Raw genomic sequence first — 18,747 nt, forward strand, 5'->3', positions numbered from 1 at the left:
TCACACTAGATTTATTTTCCTTATTTTCTTGAGATTGTAATACACCACCCCAGGACCTTTGCATGTGCTGTTCCTGGAATAGCTTTCCCTCTGCTCTTAAGCAGCTGACTCCATCTCATCCTTCAGTGTGACTTACTATGAAGCTTTTTCTGGCCACTATGCTAAGGTGGTCCCTCCGTATTTTTCTCTATCATTTTTTTGTTTCCTTCACAGTAGTGTATTACAGTTTGTGTTGCTGATTTGTTTAGTGTTTATCTGTCCTACTTGAGTGTATACTTCATTAGCGCAAGGACTCATCTGGTCTATTCTGTGATTGGTACTCAATAAATATTAGTTGAAAAAAATGAGATGAATCATTATTTAAGAAATAAAATTAACATACTAGTGTCACTGCTGAAAATTGGCAAGCTGAGCATGCAATGCACAGATGTAATAGAGTAAACTAAAAAATAATTTAAAAAGTGTACCTAGGCTTTTTATAATTGTATGTGATATGAAAATATTCAGCATCTTCCCCATCAATTTGACATCATTGCGAATAGTTCCAAGTTTCTTGGGGCATTCTGAGCACTTCCTGGGAGTTAGGAGACTTGGATTCTAATTCTGGGTGTTGTGTTGGCACCTTGAGGACTCTCAGTATTTAGTGTCCTCATCTATATAATTAGTTAGAATACATGTAGGAATCTATCCAGCTGTAAAATTCCATGAAAAATAAATTTTTAAACACAGTATCTAAATATTACTTTTTCCTTTCTTTTTACATAATATATTTCCTTCTTATTCTACCTGGGAAAGCTAATGTTATCTTAACTACTTGCTAAACAGTTTTCCTAGATTAACTCTTTTCTAGTCATTTCTTTCTGGGTGGAGCACAGAACTCTTAATTCTGTTCTTAATAAGTAGCTAAGTGCCTTTTTGATTAACAGTCAAATAAATAAGTACATTCAGGGTTAGAGTATTTCTTCCTGAGTCTTCACATGTTGGTCTGGCTCTCTGTAATATGACTTACGTGGTGAAAACATGTAGTTTTAGCCATACGTATAGATCATATGCCAGAGGAAACCCAAGTACTTTATTGCACAAACTGATTCATATTAAAAAATCAGAGATAAATGTACAGACAGAAAAAAACTTCTAGGGTTTTTTTTTTTAATGGGTAAAATTTTTTACCACTTACAGTTTATGTCAGACAACAAATAACCGAGAACATAAGAATTTAGTGCCCTAGTTAACTGAATAGTCAGTTTCTTCAATAAATGCCAAATATACCATATATACATAATCAGTTACTTCTTTTCCCTGCACAATTTGAATGTACTAGAATGAATATAAAGCGAACACTTTTACTGTGCATTAATTTTGCATTATTTAATTTTTCTTTGCTTCAAAAGGAATGTTTTGGATTTTACAAAGTGATCATGTGGTCACAATTCACTACTGTAAATGTACAAAGATAGGAGATTAGGATTCATTTGTACTGATCACATGGCATAAGTCTATAAGGTTTGTTTTTAAATAACTCATTATCATTAACATTTTAAAAAACAGAATGCAAAAAATTCTGATTATTTGAGCCTTTAAAATGTGTGTGTATCTTTTCCCAGCCTCCCATTCTGAGGCCGGGTTCCTGTTGCCAAAGGTATTTTCATCCCCTTCATCTTAGAAAACAGATGGCATAGGAAACTGGAGGTGCCCCAGGCTTCAATCTTTCGTTTTCTTCTTTGTCTATGCTCACTACTTTGGTCCAGACTCATGCCTTGAAATGTCCTTTACACAAGCAGTCCCCAACCTTTTTGGCACCTCAGACCGGTTTTGTGGAAGACGGTTTTTCCACGGACCCCGGGGAGAGGGGCGGGTAAAGGTTTTGGGATGATTCAAGCGCATTACACTTACTGTGCACTTTATTTCTATTATTATTATATTGTAATAGATAATGAAATAATTCTGCTGACAGGAGGCGGAGCTCAGGTGGTAACGCAATCGATGGGGAGCAGCTGTAAATACGGATGAAGTTTCAGTTGCCCGCCAGCCACCCATGTCCTGCTGTGCGGCCCGGGGGTTGGACCCCTGCTTTACACAGTGAATTGTGTCCTGAATTCTACATGTAACTGCCTATCTGACATCTCCTCTTGAATGTTCAATGGATATCTGAAACTAAACGTGTTCAAAACCGAACCCCTAATTTTGTTTCCCACCCCCCCCAAACCTGCTCCACTGCATTCTGCTCTGTATCAGATTGATAGCAGTTCCATTTTCTTGGTTGCTCAGGTCAGAATGTTGAGTCATCCTGATTCTCCTCTAATACTGACTTCTTTCCCAAAACCCAGCCCTGCGTCTCAGGTTGCCTCCTGCCACAGTAACTGTGCATGCTGAATTCAGGAAGTCTAAAATTCAGCTCACCGTCTGCTCTACAGAGTTATCTTCTCAGGTAAATCTGTGTAAGCCTGTGGCTCAGGTACAGACCATTTCGTACGTGAATTACTGATCATGTCCTCTTTCAATTCTTTGCAACTGTTGTAAAATGTTACTTTAAAAGGATCTTTGTCTTTTGCTTTTACCATATGATTTTTCTCCTTTAAACATTCCATTACATTCATCCATCTCATCTTTTTATTAGGAGTTTTAAGGTCTTGACTCCATTATATTCATATTTCTCCTATGCAACTGCCCGTTCTCTTTTGCTTTTTATCTTGTTCTTCCACAGCAGACATTATACATTATCTCATCTTCCCATCCATTGAACCATAATTGTCTTCACTAAAGAGTCTCCTTGGTTTGTTCCTCTTACTCTAGTAGAGGTTTGGGTTAACACTCTTGCCTCCCTGAAGCATCATTCTAATACGTTCTTGCCCTGAAAAGAAGTATTAAAAATAGAATTATAGACATTTAAAAATCCCAACGCATGTCAACATGAGCTTTTTTTTTTTTTTGGTCACGCCGCGCCACTTGTAGGATCTTAGTGCACAGACCAGGGCTCGAACCGGCGTCCTTGTCAGTGAAAGCACAGAGTCCTAACCACTGGACCACCAGGGAATTCCCAACATAAGCTTTTTATATTATTTTTAAGTGTTTTTTCAAATGTACAGTAGATGTGTCATTTTGACTTTACACTGATGCTGATGCTTCCAGAGGACCTAGGATTTGCTTCATCTAGGATAGATGTTTCTGAGCACAATGAGGGTATTGACACGCCACCCAAGAGTCTGTGGTGGATTGTTGATTTGAGAGTCATTCATACAAAGTCTCTAAGAATGAATATGTCATTAATGTGCATCTACAAGGGACTGCACTCCTAAAGAAATGGACTGGAGACTTCATTTTCATTTTGAAACCAAAAGTCATAGTCTCTTATTCTTTCTGGAAATTCTAAGAGGGATTTTTGACATTGAAGTAAAGTTAGTAGAGTTAAGATCTTTAAGCCATCTTGTCAAGGAACGTGTTAATAAACAGTCTACACGTAGTTTGAATATTTAGAGCAGAGGCCAGCAGGCTTTTTCTGTGAAGAGCCAAATAATAAATATTTTGGGCTTTGCAGCTGTCTTTGTCTGTTCGAGCTGCCATAATAAAATACAGACAAACAGGTGACTTAAACAATAGAAATTAATTTTCTCAAAGTTCTGGAGGCTTCAAGTCCAAGATCAGGACTCCTGCTAATTTGGTTTCTGGTGAAGTCTCTCTTCCTGGCTTCCAGAGAGATGCGTTCTTGCTGTGTCCTCACGTGGCCGTTCCTCAGTGCCTGTGGGCTAACAGCGGGGAGCTCTCTTCCTCTTCTTACAAAGCCACTGGTTCTGTCGGATTAGGGCCCCACCCTTAGGGCTCATTTAATCCGAATTACCTCCTAAAGACCCTATTTCCAAATACAGTCACGTTGGGGGTTAGGGTTCCAACATATGAGTATTGTGGGGGTGGGAGACAGTTCAGTCCGTAGCAGCAGCCCAGCTACTCAGCTCTGCCCTCGTAATGGGAAAGCAACCATTAGCAATTACGTGTTAATTATTTCGTATAATTTCCATATGTTTTGAAATTTTATTCTTCTTTTGATTTTTCAACAATTTAAATATGAAAACATTCTTAGCTTGCAGGTTATACAAAAACAGGTGGCAGGGGTAGGTTTGTCCCATGATTGTAGTTTGGCAACCCTTGACTTAGAAGATGGGAGTGATGAGTATTCGAATCTCCCTGAGTGGTTCTTGGCACAGGAAGGTACTTGGTATTTTTGGATGAGACACTAATACACCATTTTTCCCTCCTTTTTGTATTACAGGTGCTGAAATTTGATGCCTATTTCCAAGAAGATGTTCCTCTGTCAACTGAGGAACATTACAGGATCCGCCAAGTGAACATTTACTACCATCTGGAAGATGACAGCATGTCTGTCATAGAGCCTGTTGTGGAAAACTCCGGGATCCCTCAAGGCAAGTTAATCAAACGGCAGCGCCTAGCCAAGAATGACCAGGGAGACCATTACCATTGGAAAGACCTAAACCGAGGAATAAACATCACAATTTATGGCAGAACTTTCCGCATTGTTGACTGTGACAAGTTCACACAGGTAGAGTATATGTTTTTGGAAGCTGTGGTGCTTAGGCATTATTCTAATCTACGGAAGGATACATGTCACTTGTTAGGGTAAGAGGAGGGCACTGATCATCTGTCCTGAGTGGATTATCGTGTAGGTTAATTTGGCATTTGTCTATGTCCTATGTGCCATCACTATGTAGTGACATCATTTTTTTCAAAATGATATTGCTACATATCCATTCAAATAAAGTTAAATTCCCTTCACAGCTGAATCATTTGATAAGAAATCAGTTCACATGCCAGTTCAGATAGAGAATAGGGGAGCTAGTTCCCTTGATGGGGTAGAAATACGGAAGAGGCATTGGGCAATTTAGCTGAAGTTTGGGTTTACAAAAATAGCACTACCACTATTAGCAGATATGAGCCTAAAATTTTTTGTACAATTCGTATTTGTTCCGTAACTCATACTTGCTTTGTTCTAGGGAAACTTGCTATCTAAAGAATTCCTGGAATAAAAGCATTTTTAAAGGAAAACACTTTTTTATAGTGAGAAAAATCCTCCATTTCTCTATTTCGTAAATATGGATTTTTTGATAACTTATACTTAATTGTAGAGAGAGAGAGAGGAAGAAGCGAGCGAGAGAGAGCACTTTCTTTAGCACAAAGTGTAGGTATTAGGAAATCAATTCCAAATTTGTTTCACTTAAAATAAATTTTAGTAGCAAAAATATAGTTCCTGAATTTTTTATGCCTTTAATCCCATGTGACCTAATGCCAAATGTGATTAATTTTTACCATGCACTGAGCTCCTGTGAGTTCACTCATTTATTTTTTTCATTTAGTAATTTATTCAGCAAATGCTTACTGAGTGCCTGCTGTGTGCCAGGCACTGTTCTAGGTGTCAGGTATAAGTATTGCCCTTATGGAGGTTATTACATTCTGGTTGAGGGAGACAAATAATAAGCAAACAAATGTATAATATGTCAGATGCTGCTAAGAGCTATGGAAGGAACTAAAGAGAGTAAAGGAGATGGGATTTGGAGGGGGCACAATATGTAAAGGCTGGGCAGGGAGGGCCTCACTGATGAGATGATGCAGGGACAGGACCTCAGGGCAGTGAGGAAAGGAGCCATGGCATCCTTGGCTTGTCGCCCCAGAGCTGCCGAGAAAACCATATAGAAGGTGGAGGTGCCAGACCGTCTTTGAGATACTGTCCCCTTCAAATGTGTTCTGATCTCTCATTTTTTAGGTTTTGAAGTTCTTTTTATCATAGGCAGTTCCAGAATTGTGCGGACAGTGAAAAATTATGAAATGTATAAATTTAAGGTATTACAATTGTTTTTACAATTGTGTCTTTACAGACAGTTTGAACATTTGCAAGTTGATCACTGAGCCATTGATCTAAGCCAGTTACAGTCAGTTCTCATTATTAATGGTAGTTATGTTCAGTGCAGTCGCCACAAACACTGAGTTAGCAAATACTGAACCATTGCTCCTAAGAGAAATACAGAGTTAGGTTCCTACAAGCCTCTGGTCAAAATGTTACCTTGTTCTGTGTGTTCTTTCTGTTTACAGATGCCATATTTAAAATATATTGTTGATTCATTAACATTGAGGTCATGGCCCAAGCACTGTAAGTCATGCCTGAATGAAGCTTAGCTGACACTTGTATTTTTTCCTTAAGATACATCACAGCTGCCTTTTTTTCTGTGGTAAAATATACATAACCTGAAATTTAGCACCTTAACCATTTTTAGATGTACAGTTCAGTGGCACTGAGTACATATCACAGTCTTCTTGTACTGAGAACAGAAAACAGCACTGCTCTTTGGGGGCTACTTCAGACAGCAAAATCACCAACAGAAAGCACTTAAGTGAGAAAAAGTGGCTCCAAATAGACCATGAAAAGGACACTTTTTCACCAGGAAAGCTGAAAACAAGAAGGCAGAACTTCACGTTGTTCAGCCTCAGCTGGCAACTCAGAATTTTCACTGCTCTGTGCACAGCTGCAAAGGACCACAAAAGCGCCACAAGGGTTGATTACAAATAAGTTTTAGCAAGCGGACAAATTTGTAAATGCAGAAATTTGTGAATAATGGGGATCAGCTGTATTTTAATTACTAATGATAGACAAGAGCTGAGTATTTCAGGCACTGATTAGATTGAATTATGTTTTCAATAACTGATGTTAGGTTACAAGTTGGCTTCTATAACAGTTTGAGATTTGTTCACATCTTATCTAATTTGATGGTTTTCACTACAGCTGGACCTATGAGTGGATAAGGAGGAGACTGGCTTTATAGTGTGAGTTGGACAAGGAACCACCTCCATTCACACATATCATCATCACCATCCCTTCTCACGCCCCTACTCATGGCTCCACATAAATGGTCCTATAGACAGAATGAACTGAACACGTTAAAAAATAGAGCTCCAGAACTCAGCTAGAATTTATTATTTTCACTAAAGTATTACTGCTGGTGTCACAGATGTGAATCCTACTCCACAGATACAGGTGCACAAGAAATGTTATTTTGTTTTTTAAAAGTAACTTAAGACCTAATTGAGCCCCAGTCAAACTGACCTGGTGTTTCTGTTCGCCCTCAGCTTTGCCAAAGATTCTAAGCCCTAAGGATAGCAAGTAAGCAGCAGCACTCGCAGACCCAAAGGGGTTATCTATGCAGGGTCCCTAGGTTGTCCAGTGACCAAGGGCACCTCCCTGAAGCTTGGTGCTGAGTAAGAGACTGGACTCTGAGCACCTGTGCTGACTGGCTGCACCTGTTCTCCGAGCGTCCCTGCAGAGACCTGGGGAGTCTTGCTCTTCTAAGGCCCACCAACCTGTGTCTGTTTTCCAGTCTGGGGGAATCTCCCTCTTTCTGTCTTCTTGCCCTCAAAGACGTTCCCTTCTCTCCCCTCCTCCTGGGACACCTTAGAATAATCACTTCAAAGAGTTTAGGCTTTTTCTAAGAGACAGGAAGAACAGTCAACTTCAGGAAGCTTCTACATTCCTCCCGAAATCCCTAAAGTAAGGTTAACAAAGGGCCTGGTTATCAGTTGTAAGCAACAAAAAGGAGTAAAACACCCATTAAATTTCTCAGTCAATAATCCTGCTACACTAGTAGACCATCTCAAGGGAGGGGAGAATTTTATTGTCATCTGCAGTTCAGTACTTTTAGTAGATGTTGAGATCATAATATTTTAATATTGAAAGGATATTGGGGGGACTTCCCTGGTGGCACAGTGGTTAGGAATCTGCCTGCCAACGCAGGGGACACAGGTTCGAGCCCTGGTCCGGGAAGATCCCACGTGCTACGGAGCATCTAAGCCTGTGTGCCCCAGCTACTGAGCCTGCGCTCTAGAGCCCGTGAGCCACAACTACTGAGCCCGCCTGCCCCTGCCGCAACTACTGAAGCCCACTCACCTAGAGCCCGTGCTCCACAACAAGAGAAGCCACTGCAGTGAGAAGCCCACGCACCACGATGAAGAGTAACCCCTGCTCGTCACAACTAGAGAAAGCCCATATGCAGCAATGAAGACCCAACACAGCCAAAAAATAATAATAATAAATAATTTTTTTAAAAAAAGAAAGGATATTGGAGACTGCCTAATAAAACTTTAAATACTAAGATTATAAGCTAGTTAGCAGAGCTGATACTAGAACCCATGTATTTTGGCCCTGAGTTCTGTATATTTTCTATTGAATTGTCCAAAAGCAAACCACACAATTCCCAAAAGAAACCCAGATTTCAGATTAATTTCCAGTTCCACAGTGTAAACAGATCCCAGGAAATTGTTCTTTTCTGGTCAACAAAAAAGATAGTTTATTGTGCTTTTAAGAAGAATTGTCAAGTTGTATTAAAATATATAGTGACTTAAAATATTTTATTTACTCATAATTAGCAAAATAAAATTCAGTGATCACATCAAGTTCAGATGCTTTCTTTAACTTTTTTAGTGAGATTTGAGCACTTGATTCGTCTTTCCTATTTGGCTGAAATATTTTTTGGTCTAAAATAATTAGTGGGTATGCTTTCTTTTCTTTTTTTTGCGGGAAGTACTTAATCATATATTTGTTTTAAATGAGATGGAAAGCTGGGGATTTGATTTCAGCTTAACTTTGCCATTGTGCAGCTTGCCCCCAAACCTGATATGAATTACGTATTGTTCAAACTATGGTTAGGTTCCCGATGTACGTATGTAAGCAGTCCTGGTACTCCCTCTGTTCCTGGGCACCTACTTAAATCTAATTGATCTGAATTCATATTTGAAGCCAGTTACCTTACCATCATGTCTTCCATTTATACTTAAGGTAATTATCAATTATTATCTGCATTATAGAACTGGGTCAATCAAAGGCTTAGTACTGCTAAGACATGTTCAAGCTGCAAACTAATGGTTAAGGTGGGCAGTAGCTTAGAAATTCTTATTATACTTATTTTTACAGCATCACTTAATATTTACTTTGAGAAGCTTCAAGAAAGATAATCATTATTAATTTTGAATTATGTAGGTATTTTTGGAAAGTCAAGGAATTGAACTAAATCCACCAGAGAAGATGGCTCTCGATCCTTACACTGAACTCCGGAAACAGCCTCTTCGTAAGTATGTGACCCCAACAGACTTTGATCAACTCAAGCAGTTTCTCACCTTTGACAAACAAGTAAGTGACCCAGTAGGTTTACTTGTTTCCAAATGCAGCACTGCTTATTAGCAAGTTATTTTGGTGGATGTGTATTTTGAAACATTATATCTGTAATTTAACTGGTCAGATACAGTGCTATCTTTCTGGGGTTAGAGGTACAGGAATGCCTAAATTTCATATCAGAGGTTCAAAGATGATTGTGGAGTTAAGTCTTGTGAGCTCCACCAAACTTTTAAATCTTAAAGCAATTGCTGAGCAACATCTGCTCCCTGCTTTTTACTTCTAACCACCTACTTCTTTTCTCAAATATGAATTAATGTCAAAGAATCCTCTGGGAAACCTTAAATGAATTATTGGGATATTTCAAAGCTATTGCATATATGTAGGTTTCTAGTGTTAAGCCAGTAATTTCACAGCATTCCCATTGCAGATGCTTCCTTGTTCAATTTTATATTGATGTGTGAGTACAGAATGTTCTGGGTATTTTCCAGCTCTGTTCCAACCTTCCTATCTTCCCCTTGTGGACTGGTGTATTTGAGTCTTCTCCTTTACTGTACTAAAGGGAAAGAGAAAGCAGATCACCCTCAGTGTTTCTTTGCTGCTTTTTTCTCTCAGACATCTAATTCCTTTTAGTTCAGAAAATTTTACCTAGCACTAGCAAGGTCTTTTAAGAACATTCTTTATATCAGTCATATGTCTGTCATTATTTTGTATTTAAAGATTGTATTGTTGATACTGTTACTAGAAAGAACAGTTGAAAGAACTAAAAAAAGACTGATTAATAAATGAAAATTCTTTCCATACTAATTATATACAAACCATTCACATGTACCTTTATTAATACGCATAAAGCACTGAACAAAGGGCCCACTGCTCTTTTAATTCAGCTTCTCTTTCACTGAATAATATTTTGGATCAAAATGAATCATTCTTTCTCAGCACAAGCTTGTAAGACTATTATTTAATACTTTCCAGCTGTTGACATCTGGCATATGATTTCAGATGTTTTTGTATCTTTGGTGAATACTTTGTTTTTAACCATCTGAGATTATGTCATAGTCTTTCTGGTTAATCTTTTCATCATTGTCTGATACAGAAATGCCAAAGTAGCTAAGTTAAACTCTCCACCTGTAGAATTTTTACTTAAGTCACTGCTTTGGGTTCCTCAAAGGTTCTTCGATTCTATGCGATCTGGGATGATACAGACAGCATGTTTGGTGAATGTCGGACCTACATTATTCATTACTATCTTATGGATGATACAGTGGAAATTCGAGAGGTCCACGAACGGAATGATGGACGAGATCCCTTCCCACTCCTCATGAGCCGCCAGCGCATGCCCAAGGTTTTGGTGGAGAATGCAAGTATGTGTGATTCAGTTTATCCTCTGTTAATTGGGACCTTTCCTGGATCTCAAAGGAGTTAATCAGTGTGGTCATTCCCTTTACACTTGGGAGGTGCTTGCTGTGTTCTCTTAGGTACTCAAAAAGCGGCTTTCCCATAACTTCCCTCCTTTACTGGCCCCTCGATCCAAGCTTGTATCTGAAATGGTCTGGCAGAGATGACTGATACCAAGATCAGGGGAACAAAACCAAAAGAGCAGTGGAAGATTTATTTAAAGTGTGGAAGAGCAAGGCTTCTGAGCTGAAGCAATTTCATGTCAGATTTTTAATGCATTTCTGAAACAAGCTTGTTTTCATTCAGAGATACAGCTTACCATTTCCTATGTGCTTTTCAGACTTTGCTTCTCACCTCAACCACTTCCTAATCAGGAAGTTTCTATGTGGGATAACTTCAGATGGGAAAAGGCATGTCTGTTGTTCATAATGGTGGATCCCCATTGTATCAACCCTTGGTCTGTCTTTGCTGATATAAAATAACCTTATCAATGGGAGTGTGAGAATGCAAACAAAATGCAGCTGAGACAGGCTGTCTGTCACTACTTCTCTGGAATAAGTAGACTTGCTTTAGTTATTGACTTAATAGTTTAAGAATTTTCTCTTACAAAAGTGTCATCTTGGTCACATGTAATGACCAATGTTTGGATGGCTGACAGAACTCTGTAATAAATACTTTGGGGTTTTTTTGTTTTGTTTTTTAACTCTATTTTTTGGAACTAAGAGATAAGAAATTCCAGGTATTGAGCAAGAGATTTGTCTTAGAGGTTATAAACAAATTGGCCGTCTGAAAGCTAAATCCAGCCTACTCACATGTATTGCTTGGTCTGCACAGTGTTTTTTAAAAATGCAGTTATCTGGGGGCAAGGAGGTGGAGATTTCCATTACTGGGAGAGTGGATAATCAGAATGTGGTGAAGGTATATCCTGATAAATATGTAATAGAAGCAAAATGTACAAGAAAGCAAATGGATGCATCTTAAATGCATAGTGCTGTGTAGGAAAAAAAGGAGATGTATAACGCAATACCATTTACATGAAGTAAAATGCACACAAAACAGTGTAAATATGCAGATAATCAGAAATCTGCTCATTAGCATGGTTGCATGTGAGGCAGAGGAGAATGAGATTGGGGAAAAGGATAAAAGGGAGTAAAAATTGTCATTTTTAAATTAAGAGACTTAACATTAAGCACCTCTTTTTTTGAGAAATGAGAATAATTGCTAACACAGTTTACATTCTCAAATAGCGATAACTGGATCCATGCCCTAGTTCAACTTAGTCCGGCTGCTGCCTGCCGTGTTTCTTCTACTTAGCTCCCATAGAACCCTCTTAGAGTTCTGTGACACTGGGACTAATATACTAATTTTGGCCTTCCAGAATGCTTAAATGAGCCTGCAATGCCTGCCATCTGGAGCTAACAAACGTCAGAGTTATGATTAAGAAGAAGAATGGGGATGTATTCAGGGTGGCATGAAAAAAGTGTCAGTAAATCTCTTGAACTCTCAGGTTCCATGTTTGTGTCTGCCTTATCAATGTGCCTTATCATTGTGGCCTATGTTTAGACTTTTCAAGATGTAATCATCCTCATCTATAACTTCCCAAATTTTAACAATTTTCAGCAGGGGTAGATGGAAAGGCAGCCTGGTGACCTATGTAGGGTCCTTTGAAAAGGTAGGACACATATCTTTTTGTGAAAGTTATTGTTAGTCTTGCAGATAGAAAAGGCTAAGCTTCCATCAGCTAAATAATTCCTTTAACTGGAACCACGGTGTTAAAGTGTCTGACTGACTCCCAGAGGCATTAATCCAATGGATAATTTTTATTGAATTCGGTTAAACAAGGGTTAAATATCTGCTCTGGGAACTATGTCATGTGCTAAGTGCTGTGCTATGGAGGATAAGATGAAAATATAACTCCTAGACCTAGAATCCCTGTCCTTCAGTCACTTGTAGCGGCTGGGGAGACAAGTAATATAAATACTCAAAGCTCTTAAACAGTAACACAGGTGCTCCAGATTATCTGATTGCTAACTAGTTATGTCATGTAGATAAAGCTCAGAAGAAGAGGTGTGAGCTAGAAAGACTAAAGGCTTTGCGGGAGAGCTCTGTGTGGACCTAAACAATGGACCCTTAACTAGGAAAAATCTAATGTATAGAAAGGAAATGATTCCAGAAGTAAGATCTGAGATAATAAGAAGTGATAAAGAAAATGGTAAAATGTAGGTAAATCTAAATAAACATTGACTATACAAACTAAAGGAACAATGTTAAATTTGAGGGGCTTAAAACATATCAAAGTAAAATTAAAGTATATTACAGTAATGATATTGGAGCAGTGATAGGATTAAAAAACAACAAATTTTGAAAAATGTTTGGGTATTTTTATGGATTATTTATTTTTATTGAAATAAAATTAACTTACAATACTATATTAGTTTCAGGTGTACAACACAGTGATCTGATACTTTTATACATTACAAAATGATCACCAGGATAATTCTAGTTATCATCTGTCACCACACAAAGTTTTTGCAGTATTATTATTATTATTGTTATTTTCAGTGTTCCCCTGACAACTCTAATACATAGCCAGGCTTTTTTTTTTTTTAATATTTATTTACTATTTGGTTGCGGCCGGGTCTTAGTTGTGGCACGTGTGCTCCTTAGTGGTGGCTGGTGGGCTTCTTATTTGTGGCTCACAGTCTCCTTAGTTGCCACTCACTGGCTGCTTAGTTGTGGCACGTGGGCTCTTTAGTTGCGGCTTGCCAGCTCCTTGGTTGTGGCGTTTATGTGGGATCTAGTTCCCTGACCAGGGGTCAAACCCGGGCCCCCTGCATTTGGAGCATGGCATCTTAACCACTGCGCCACCAGGGAAGTCCCTACAGTATTATTGACTATATTCCCTATGCTGTACATTACACCCCCATGACTTATTTATTTTACAACTAAAGTTTGTACCTCTTAGTTTTCCTCATCAATTACACTCATCATCTTACCCCACTCCCCTCTGAGAACCACCAGTTAGTTCTCTGTATCTATGAGTCTGTTTCTGTATGTTTATTCTTTTGTTTTACTTTTTTAGATTCCACATACAAGTGAAATGCAGTATTTGTCTTTCTCTGTCTGACTTATTTCACTTAGCGTAATACCCTTTAGGTCCATGTTGTCAAAAATAGCAAGATTTCATTCTTTTTTATCGTTGAGTAATATTGTGTGTGTGTGTGTGTATGTGTGTGTACAGCACTTTCTCATTATCCATTCATCTATCCATGGACATTTAGATTGCTTCCATATCTTGGCTATTTTTAATAATGCTGTGGTGAACAGAGGGGTGCATAAATCTTTTTGAATTAGTGGGGTTTTTTTCCCCAGAAAAATACCCAGAAGTGGAATTGGTGGATCTCATGATAGTTCTGTTTTTAATTTTTTGAGGAATCTCCATACTGTTTTCCATAGTAGCTGCACTAATTTTACATTCCCACCAACAGTGCACAGGGTTCCCTTTCCTCCACATCCTCGCCAACATTTGTTATTTGTTGTCATCTTGATAATAGCCATTCTGAGAGGTGTGATGTGGTATCTCATTGTGGGTTTGATTTGTGTTTCTCTGGTGATTAGTGATGTTGAGCATCTTTTCATATGCCTGTTGGCCATCTGTAGGTCTTCCTTGGAAAAATGTCTCTTCAGGTCCTCAGACCATTTTTTTTAATCAGGTGGGTTTTTTGTTTGATGTCGAGTTGTATGAGTTCTTTCTATATTTTGGATATTAAACCCCTTATCAGATGTATTATTTGCAAATAGCTTCTCCCATTCAGTAGGCTGCCTTTTTGTTTGGTTCCTTGTTTCCTTCATTGTGCAAAAGCTTTTTAGTTTGTTGTAGTCCCATTGGTTTATTTTTGCTTTTGTATCCCTTGCCTGAGGAGACATATCCAAAAAAAAATGTTTCTAAGACTGATGTCAAAGAATGTACTGCTTATGTATTCTAATAGGAGTTTTATGGTTTTAATTCTTACATGTAAATTTTAATTCTATTTTGAGTTAATTTTTGTATATGATGTGAGTAAGTAGTCCAGTTTGATTCTTTTAACGTGTGGCTGTCCAGTTTTCTCCACACCACTTATTGAAGAGTCTGTCTTTTCCCCATTGTGTATGCTTGCCTGATTTGTCATAGAGTAATTGACCATATAAGTGTGGGTTTATTTCTGGGCTCTTTGTTCTGTTCCATTGATCTATGTGATCTATGTGCCAGTACCATACTGTTTTGATTATTGTAGGATTGTAGTATAGTTTGAAATTAGTGAGCGTGGTACCTCCAGTTTTGTTTTTCTTTCTCAAGATTGTTTTGGCTATTCAGAGCCTTATGTGTTTCCATACAAATTTTAGAATTATTCTAGTTCTGTGGAAAATGCCATTGGTATTTTGATAGGGACTGCATTGAATCTGCAGGCTAAGTAATATGTTTATTTTAACAATATTAATTCTTCCAATCCATGAGCACAGTGTATCTTTCCATTTGTTTGTGTTGTCTTCAGTTTCTCTCGTCAGAGTCTTAACAGTTTTCTGAGTAAAAGTATTTTACCTCCTTGGTTAGATTTATTTCTAGGTATTTTATTCTTTTTGATGCAGTTGTAAATGGATTTGTTTTCTTTTTCTGTTAGTTCTTTGTTAGTGTATAGAATTGCAACAGATTTCTGTATATTTTGTATCTTATGGCTTTACTGAATTCATTTATTCTGTTTTATTGTGGCACCTTTAGGATTTTATATATATAGTATCATATCATCTGCAAACAGTAGCAGTTTTACTTTTTCCTTTCCAACTTGGATTCCTTTTATTTCTTTTTCTTGTCTGATCGCTATGGCTAGGACTTCCAATATTATGGTGAATAAAATTGGAGTGAGTGGTCTTCCTTCTCTTGTTTCTAGTCTTCAACAAAATGCTTTAAGCTTTTTACTGTTGAGTGTGAATAGCTGTGGGCTTGTCATGTATGGCCTTTATTAAGTTGAGGAAAGTTCCCTCTCTGCCCACTTTGTTGAGAGCTTTTATCATACATGGATGCTGAATTTCACCAAAAGCTTTTTTTGCACCTATTGAGATGATCATATGATTTTTATTCTTCAGTTTGTTAATCACATTGATTGATTTGTGGGTTTTGAACCATCCTTGCACCCCTGGGATAAATCCTACTTGATCATATTGTATTATGCTTTTAACATAGTGTTGTATCCTGTTTGCTAATATTTTTTGAGGGTTTTTGAATCAATGTTCATCAGTGATATTGGCCTACAATTTTCTTTTCTTGTGGTGCCTTTGTCTGGTTTTGGTATCAAGGTGATGCTGTCCTCATGGAATGAGTTCAGAAGCATTTCTCCTCCTTCAATTTTTTGGAATACTTTAGAAGGTTAGGTGTTAACTCTTCTCTAAATGTTTAATAGAGTTCACCTGTGAAGCCCTCTGGTCCTAGACTTGTTTCTTGGGGTTATTTGATTACTGATTCAATTTCATTACTAATAATCAGTCTATTCATATTTTCTATATCCTCCTGATTCAGTCTTAGGAGATGGTGTGTTTTTAGGAATTTATCCATTTATTCTAGGTCGTTCATTTTGCTGACGTGTAATTGTTCATACTAATCTCTTATGATTCTTTGTATTCCTATGGTGTCAGTTGTAACTTCTCTTTCATTTTTGATTTTATTTATTTGGATCCTCTCTCATTTTTTAGTTGATGAATCTGGCTAAAGTTTTATAATTTTGTTTATCTTTTCAAAGAAACACCTCTTAGTTTCATTGATCTTTTCTGTTGTTTTTTTAGTCTCTATTTCATTTATTTCCTCTCTGATTTTTATTATTTCTTTCCTTCTACTCACTTTGGATTCTGCTTACTCTTCTTTTTCTACTTCCTTTAGGTGTAAGGTTAGATTGAGATTTTTTATTTCCTGAGGTAGGCTTATATTGCTATACACTTTCCTCTTAGAACTGCTTTTGCTGTGTCCCATAGCATTTTGTATCATTGTGTTTCCATTTTCATTTGTCTCCAGGTATTTTTTATTTCCTCTTTGATTTCTGCAGTGACCGATTGGTTGTTTTGTACTATATTGTTTAGCCTCCACACATTTGTGTTTCTTACAGTGTTTTTTCTTTTTTTTTATTGAAGTATAGTTGATTTACAATGTTGTGTTAATTTCTATACAGCAAAGTGGTTCAGTTATACGTATACATACATATATACACACACACACACACACACACACATTCTTTTTATATTCTTTACCATTATGGTTTATCACAGGATGTTGAATATTGTTCCCTGTGCTATACAGTAGAAACTTGTTGTTTATCCGTTCTATATATCGTAGTTTACATCTGCTAACCCCAAACTCAGAATCCATCCCTCCCCGACCCCGCCTCTGGCAACCACAAGTCTGTTCGCTGTCTGTGAGTCTGTTTCTGTTTTGTAGATAGGTTCATTTGTGTCGTATTTTAGATTCCACATATAAGTCATATCATATGATATTTGTCTTTCTCCTTCTGACTTAACTAGTAAGGTAATCTCAAGGTCTACAGTTTGTTTTTTTTTTCCTTGTAGTTGATTTCTAGTCTCATGGTGTTGTGATTAGAGAAGATGCTTCGTATGATTTCAGTCTTCTTAAATTTACTGAGACTTGTTTTGTGGCCTAGCATGTGATCTGTCCTGGAGAATGTTCCATGTGCACTTGAAAAGAATGTATTCTGCTGCTTTTGGATGGAATGTTGTATATATTTCTATTAAGTTCATCTGGTCTAATGTCATTTAAGGCCAGTGTTTCCTTTTTGATTTTCTGTCTGGATGATCTGTCCATTGATGTAACTGGAGTGTTAAAGTCCCCTTCTATTATTGTGTTACCATCAGTTTCTCCTTTTGTTTGTTAATATTTGTCTTATGTACTTAGGTGCTTCTGTGTTGGCTGTATATATATTTACAATTATTACATCTTTTTGGATTGATCCCTTTATCATTATGTAATGCCCTTTTTTGTCTCTTTTTACAGGCTTTGCTTTAAAGTCTACTTGGTGTGATATAAATATTGGTACCCTAGCTTTCTTTTCATTTTCATTTGCATGGAATACCCTTTCTCATCCTCTCACTTTCAGTCTGTCTGTCTTAGGTCTGAAGTGAGTCCCTTGTAAGCAGCATGTAGATGGATCTTGTTTTTTTATTCATTCAGCCCCTCCATGTCTTTTGATTGGAGCATTTAGTCCACTTACATTTAAAGTAATAATTATTGGGGAATTCTCTGGCAGTCCAGTGGCTGGGACTCTGTGTTTTCACTGTCAAGGGCGTGGCTTTGTTCCCTGGTCAGGGAACTGAGATCCTACAAGCTGCATGGTGTGGCCAAAAAAAAGAAAACAATGCCACAGAGTCATGAGCTGTGTCCTCCACTGCCCATCACTTCCTGGGGTAACTCAGAGAGCTCTAGTAGGGTTGGGCACTAGACACTGGGAGAAGGAACCTTTGGTCTGTAGGGCGTTTAAGATGCGTGATTGGGAAGCAGCCAACCCTTTTCTTTTGGCAAATCAAGGGCTGGAGCGTTAGGTTTTCTGAATGCTGTAGCAGAACCTTAGTCTCCTTCCTTATTTTCTTAGCAATTATCAGTTAGGATAGTACCAACCCCCCTATCATGCTCCCTGTCATCAGAGTTCTGGGGCCAAGCTTTGTGGTTCCAGCTACAAAGTGTGGCACCTTACTAGAACTGACTGATGATCTTATGGTTTCCATGGAGGCCAAGTTGCAGGGAATCAGTCTTAAACAATCAACACCTAGTTTTCATAAGAGAGTGTGACAAATTAGATTTATTCCAAAAATGGAAGGTTGATTCTACGTTTGAAAATCTGTTGATTTCCCAGATGAACGGATTACCGGAACCATTGTGCTGACTGTCCCTGCCTCTTGGCACAGGACTAGATCAGACTGCCCTCGTAGCAGTGACCACAATTGAAATGAAACCATGTTTTGTGTGTTTAGGGTCTGTGGCCCCGAATAGAATGTTTTCTCCATCAAGGCAGGAATTTTATCCATACTGTTAATTGTTATAATCTCTGTATTCAGCAGTGTACCTGGTACACGGTATATGTGGTCACTAACAATTTGTTAGATGAACGGATAAATGGGTGGGTGGTTGAAGTAAATGACTTGGACCCCCCACC

At 38.0% G+C, this 18,747-nt stretch overlaps 1 protein-coding gene across 2 annotated transcripts in view; it reads left to right on the forward strand.

The window, feature by feature from the left end:
- Positions 1-18,747, forward strand: part of EFHC1 (EF-hand domain containing 1) — a 60,708-nt gene that overhangs the window by 12,094 nt on the left and 29,867 nt on the right. For both annotated transcript variants that reach the window (XM_004285608.3, XM_033416252.2), the window contains 3 exons: positions 4,265-4,552; positions 9,032-9,181; positions 10,335-10,527. In XM_004285608.3, the coding sequence (XP_004285656.1) occupies positions 4,265-4,552; positions 9,032-9,181; positions 10,335-10,527 (631 nt within the window). The remainder of the gene's footprint in view (positions 1-4,264; positions 4,553-9,031; positions 9,182-10,334; positions 10,528-18,747) is intronic.

Source organism: Orcinus orca, chromosome 10 (genome assembly GCF_937001465.1).
Source record: "Orcinus orca chromosome 10, mOrcOrc1.1, whole genome shotgun sequence".
NCBI classification, from domain to species: domain Eukaryota; kingdom Metazoa; phylum Chordata; class Mammalia; order Artiodactyla; family Delphinidae; genus Orcinus; species Orcinus orca.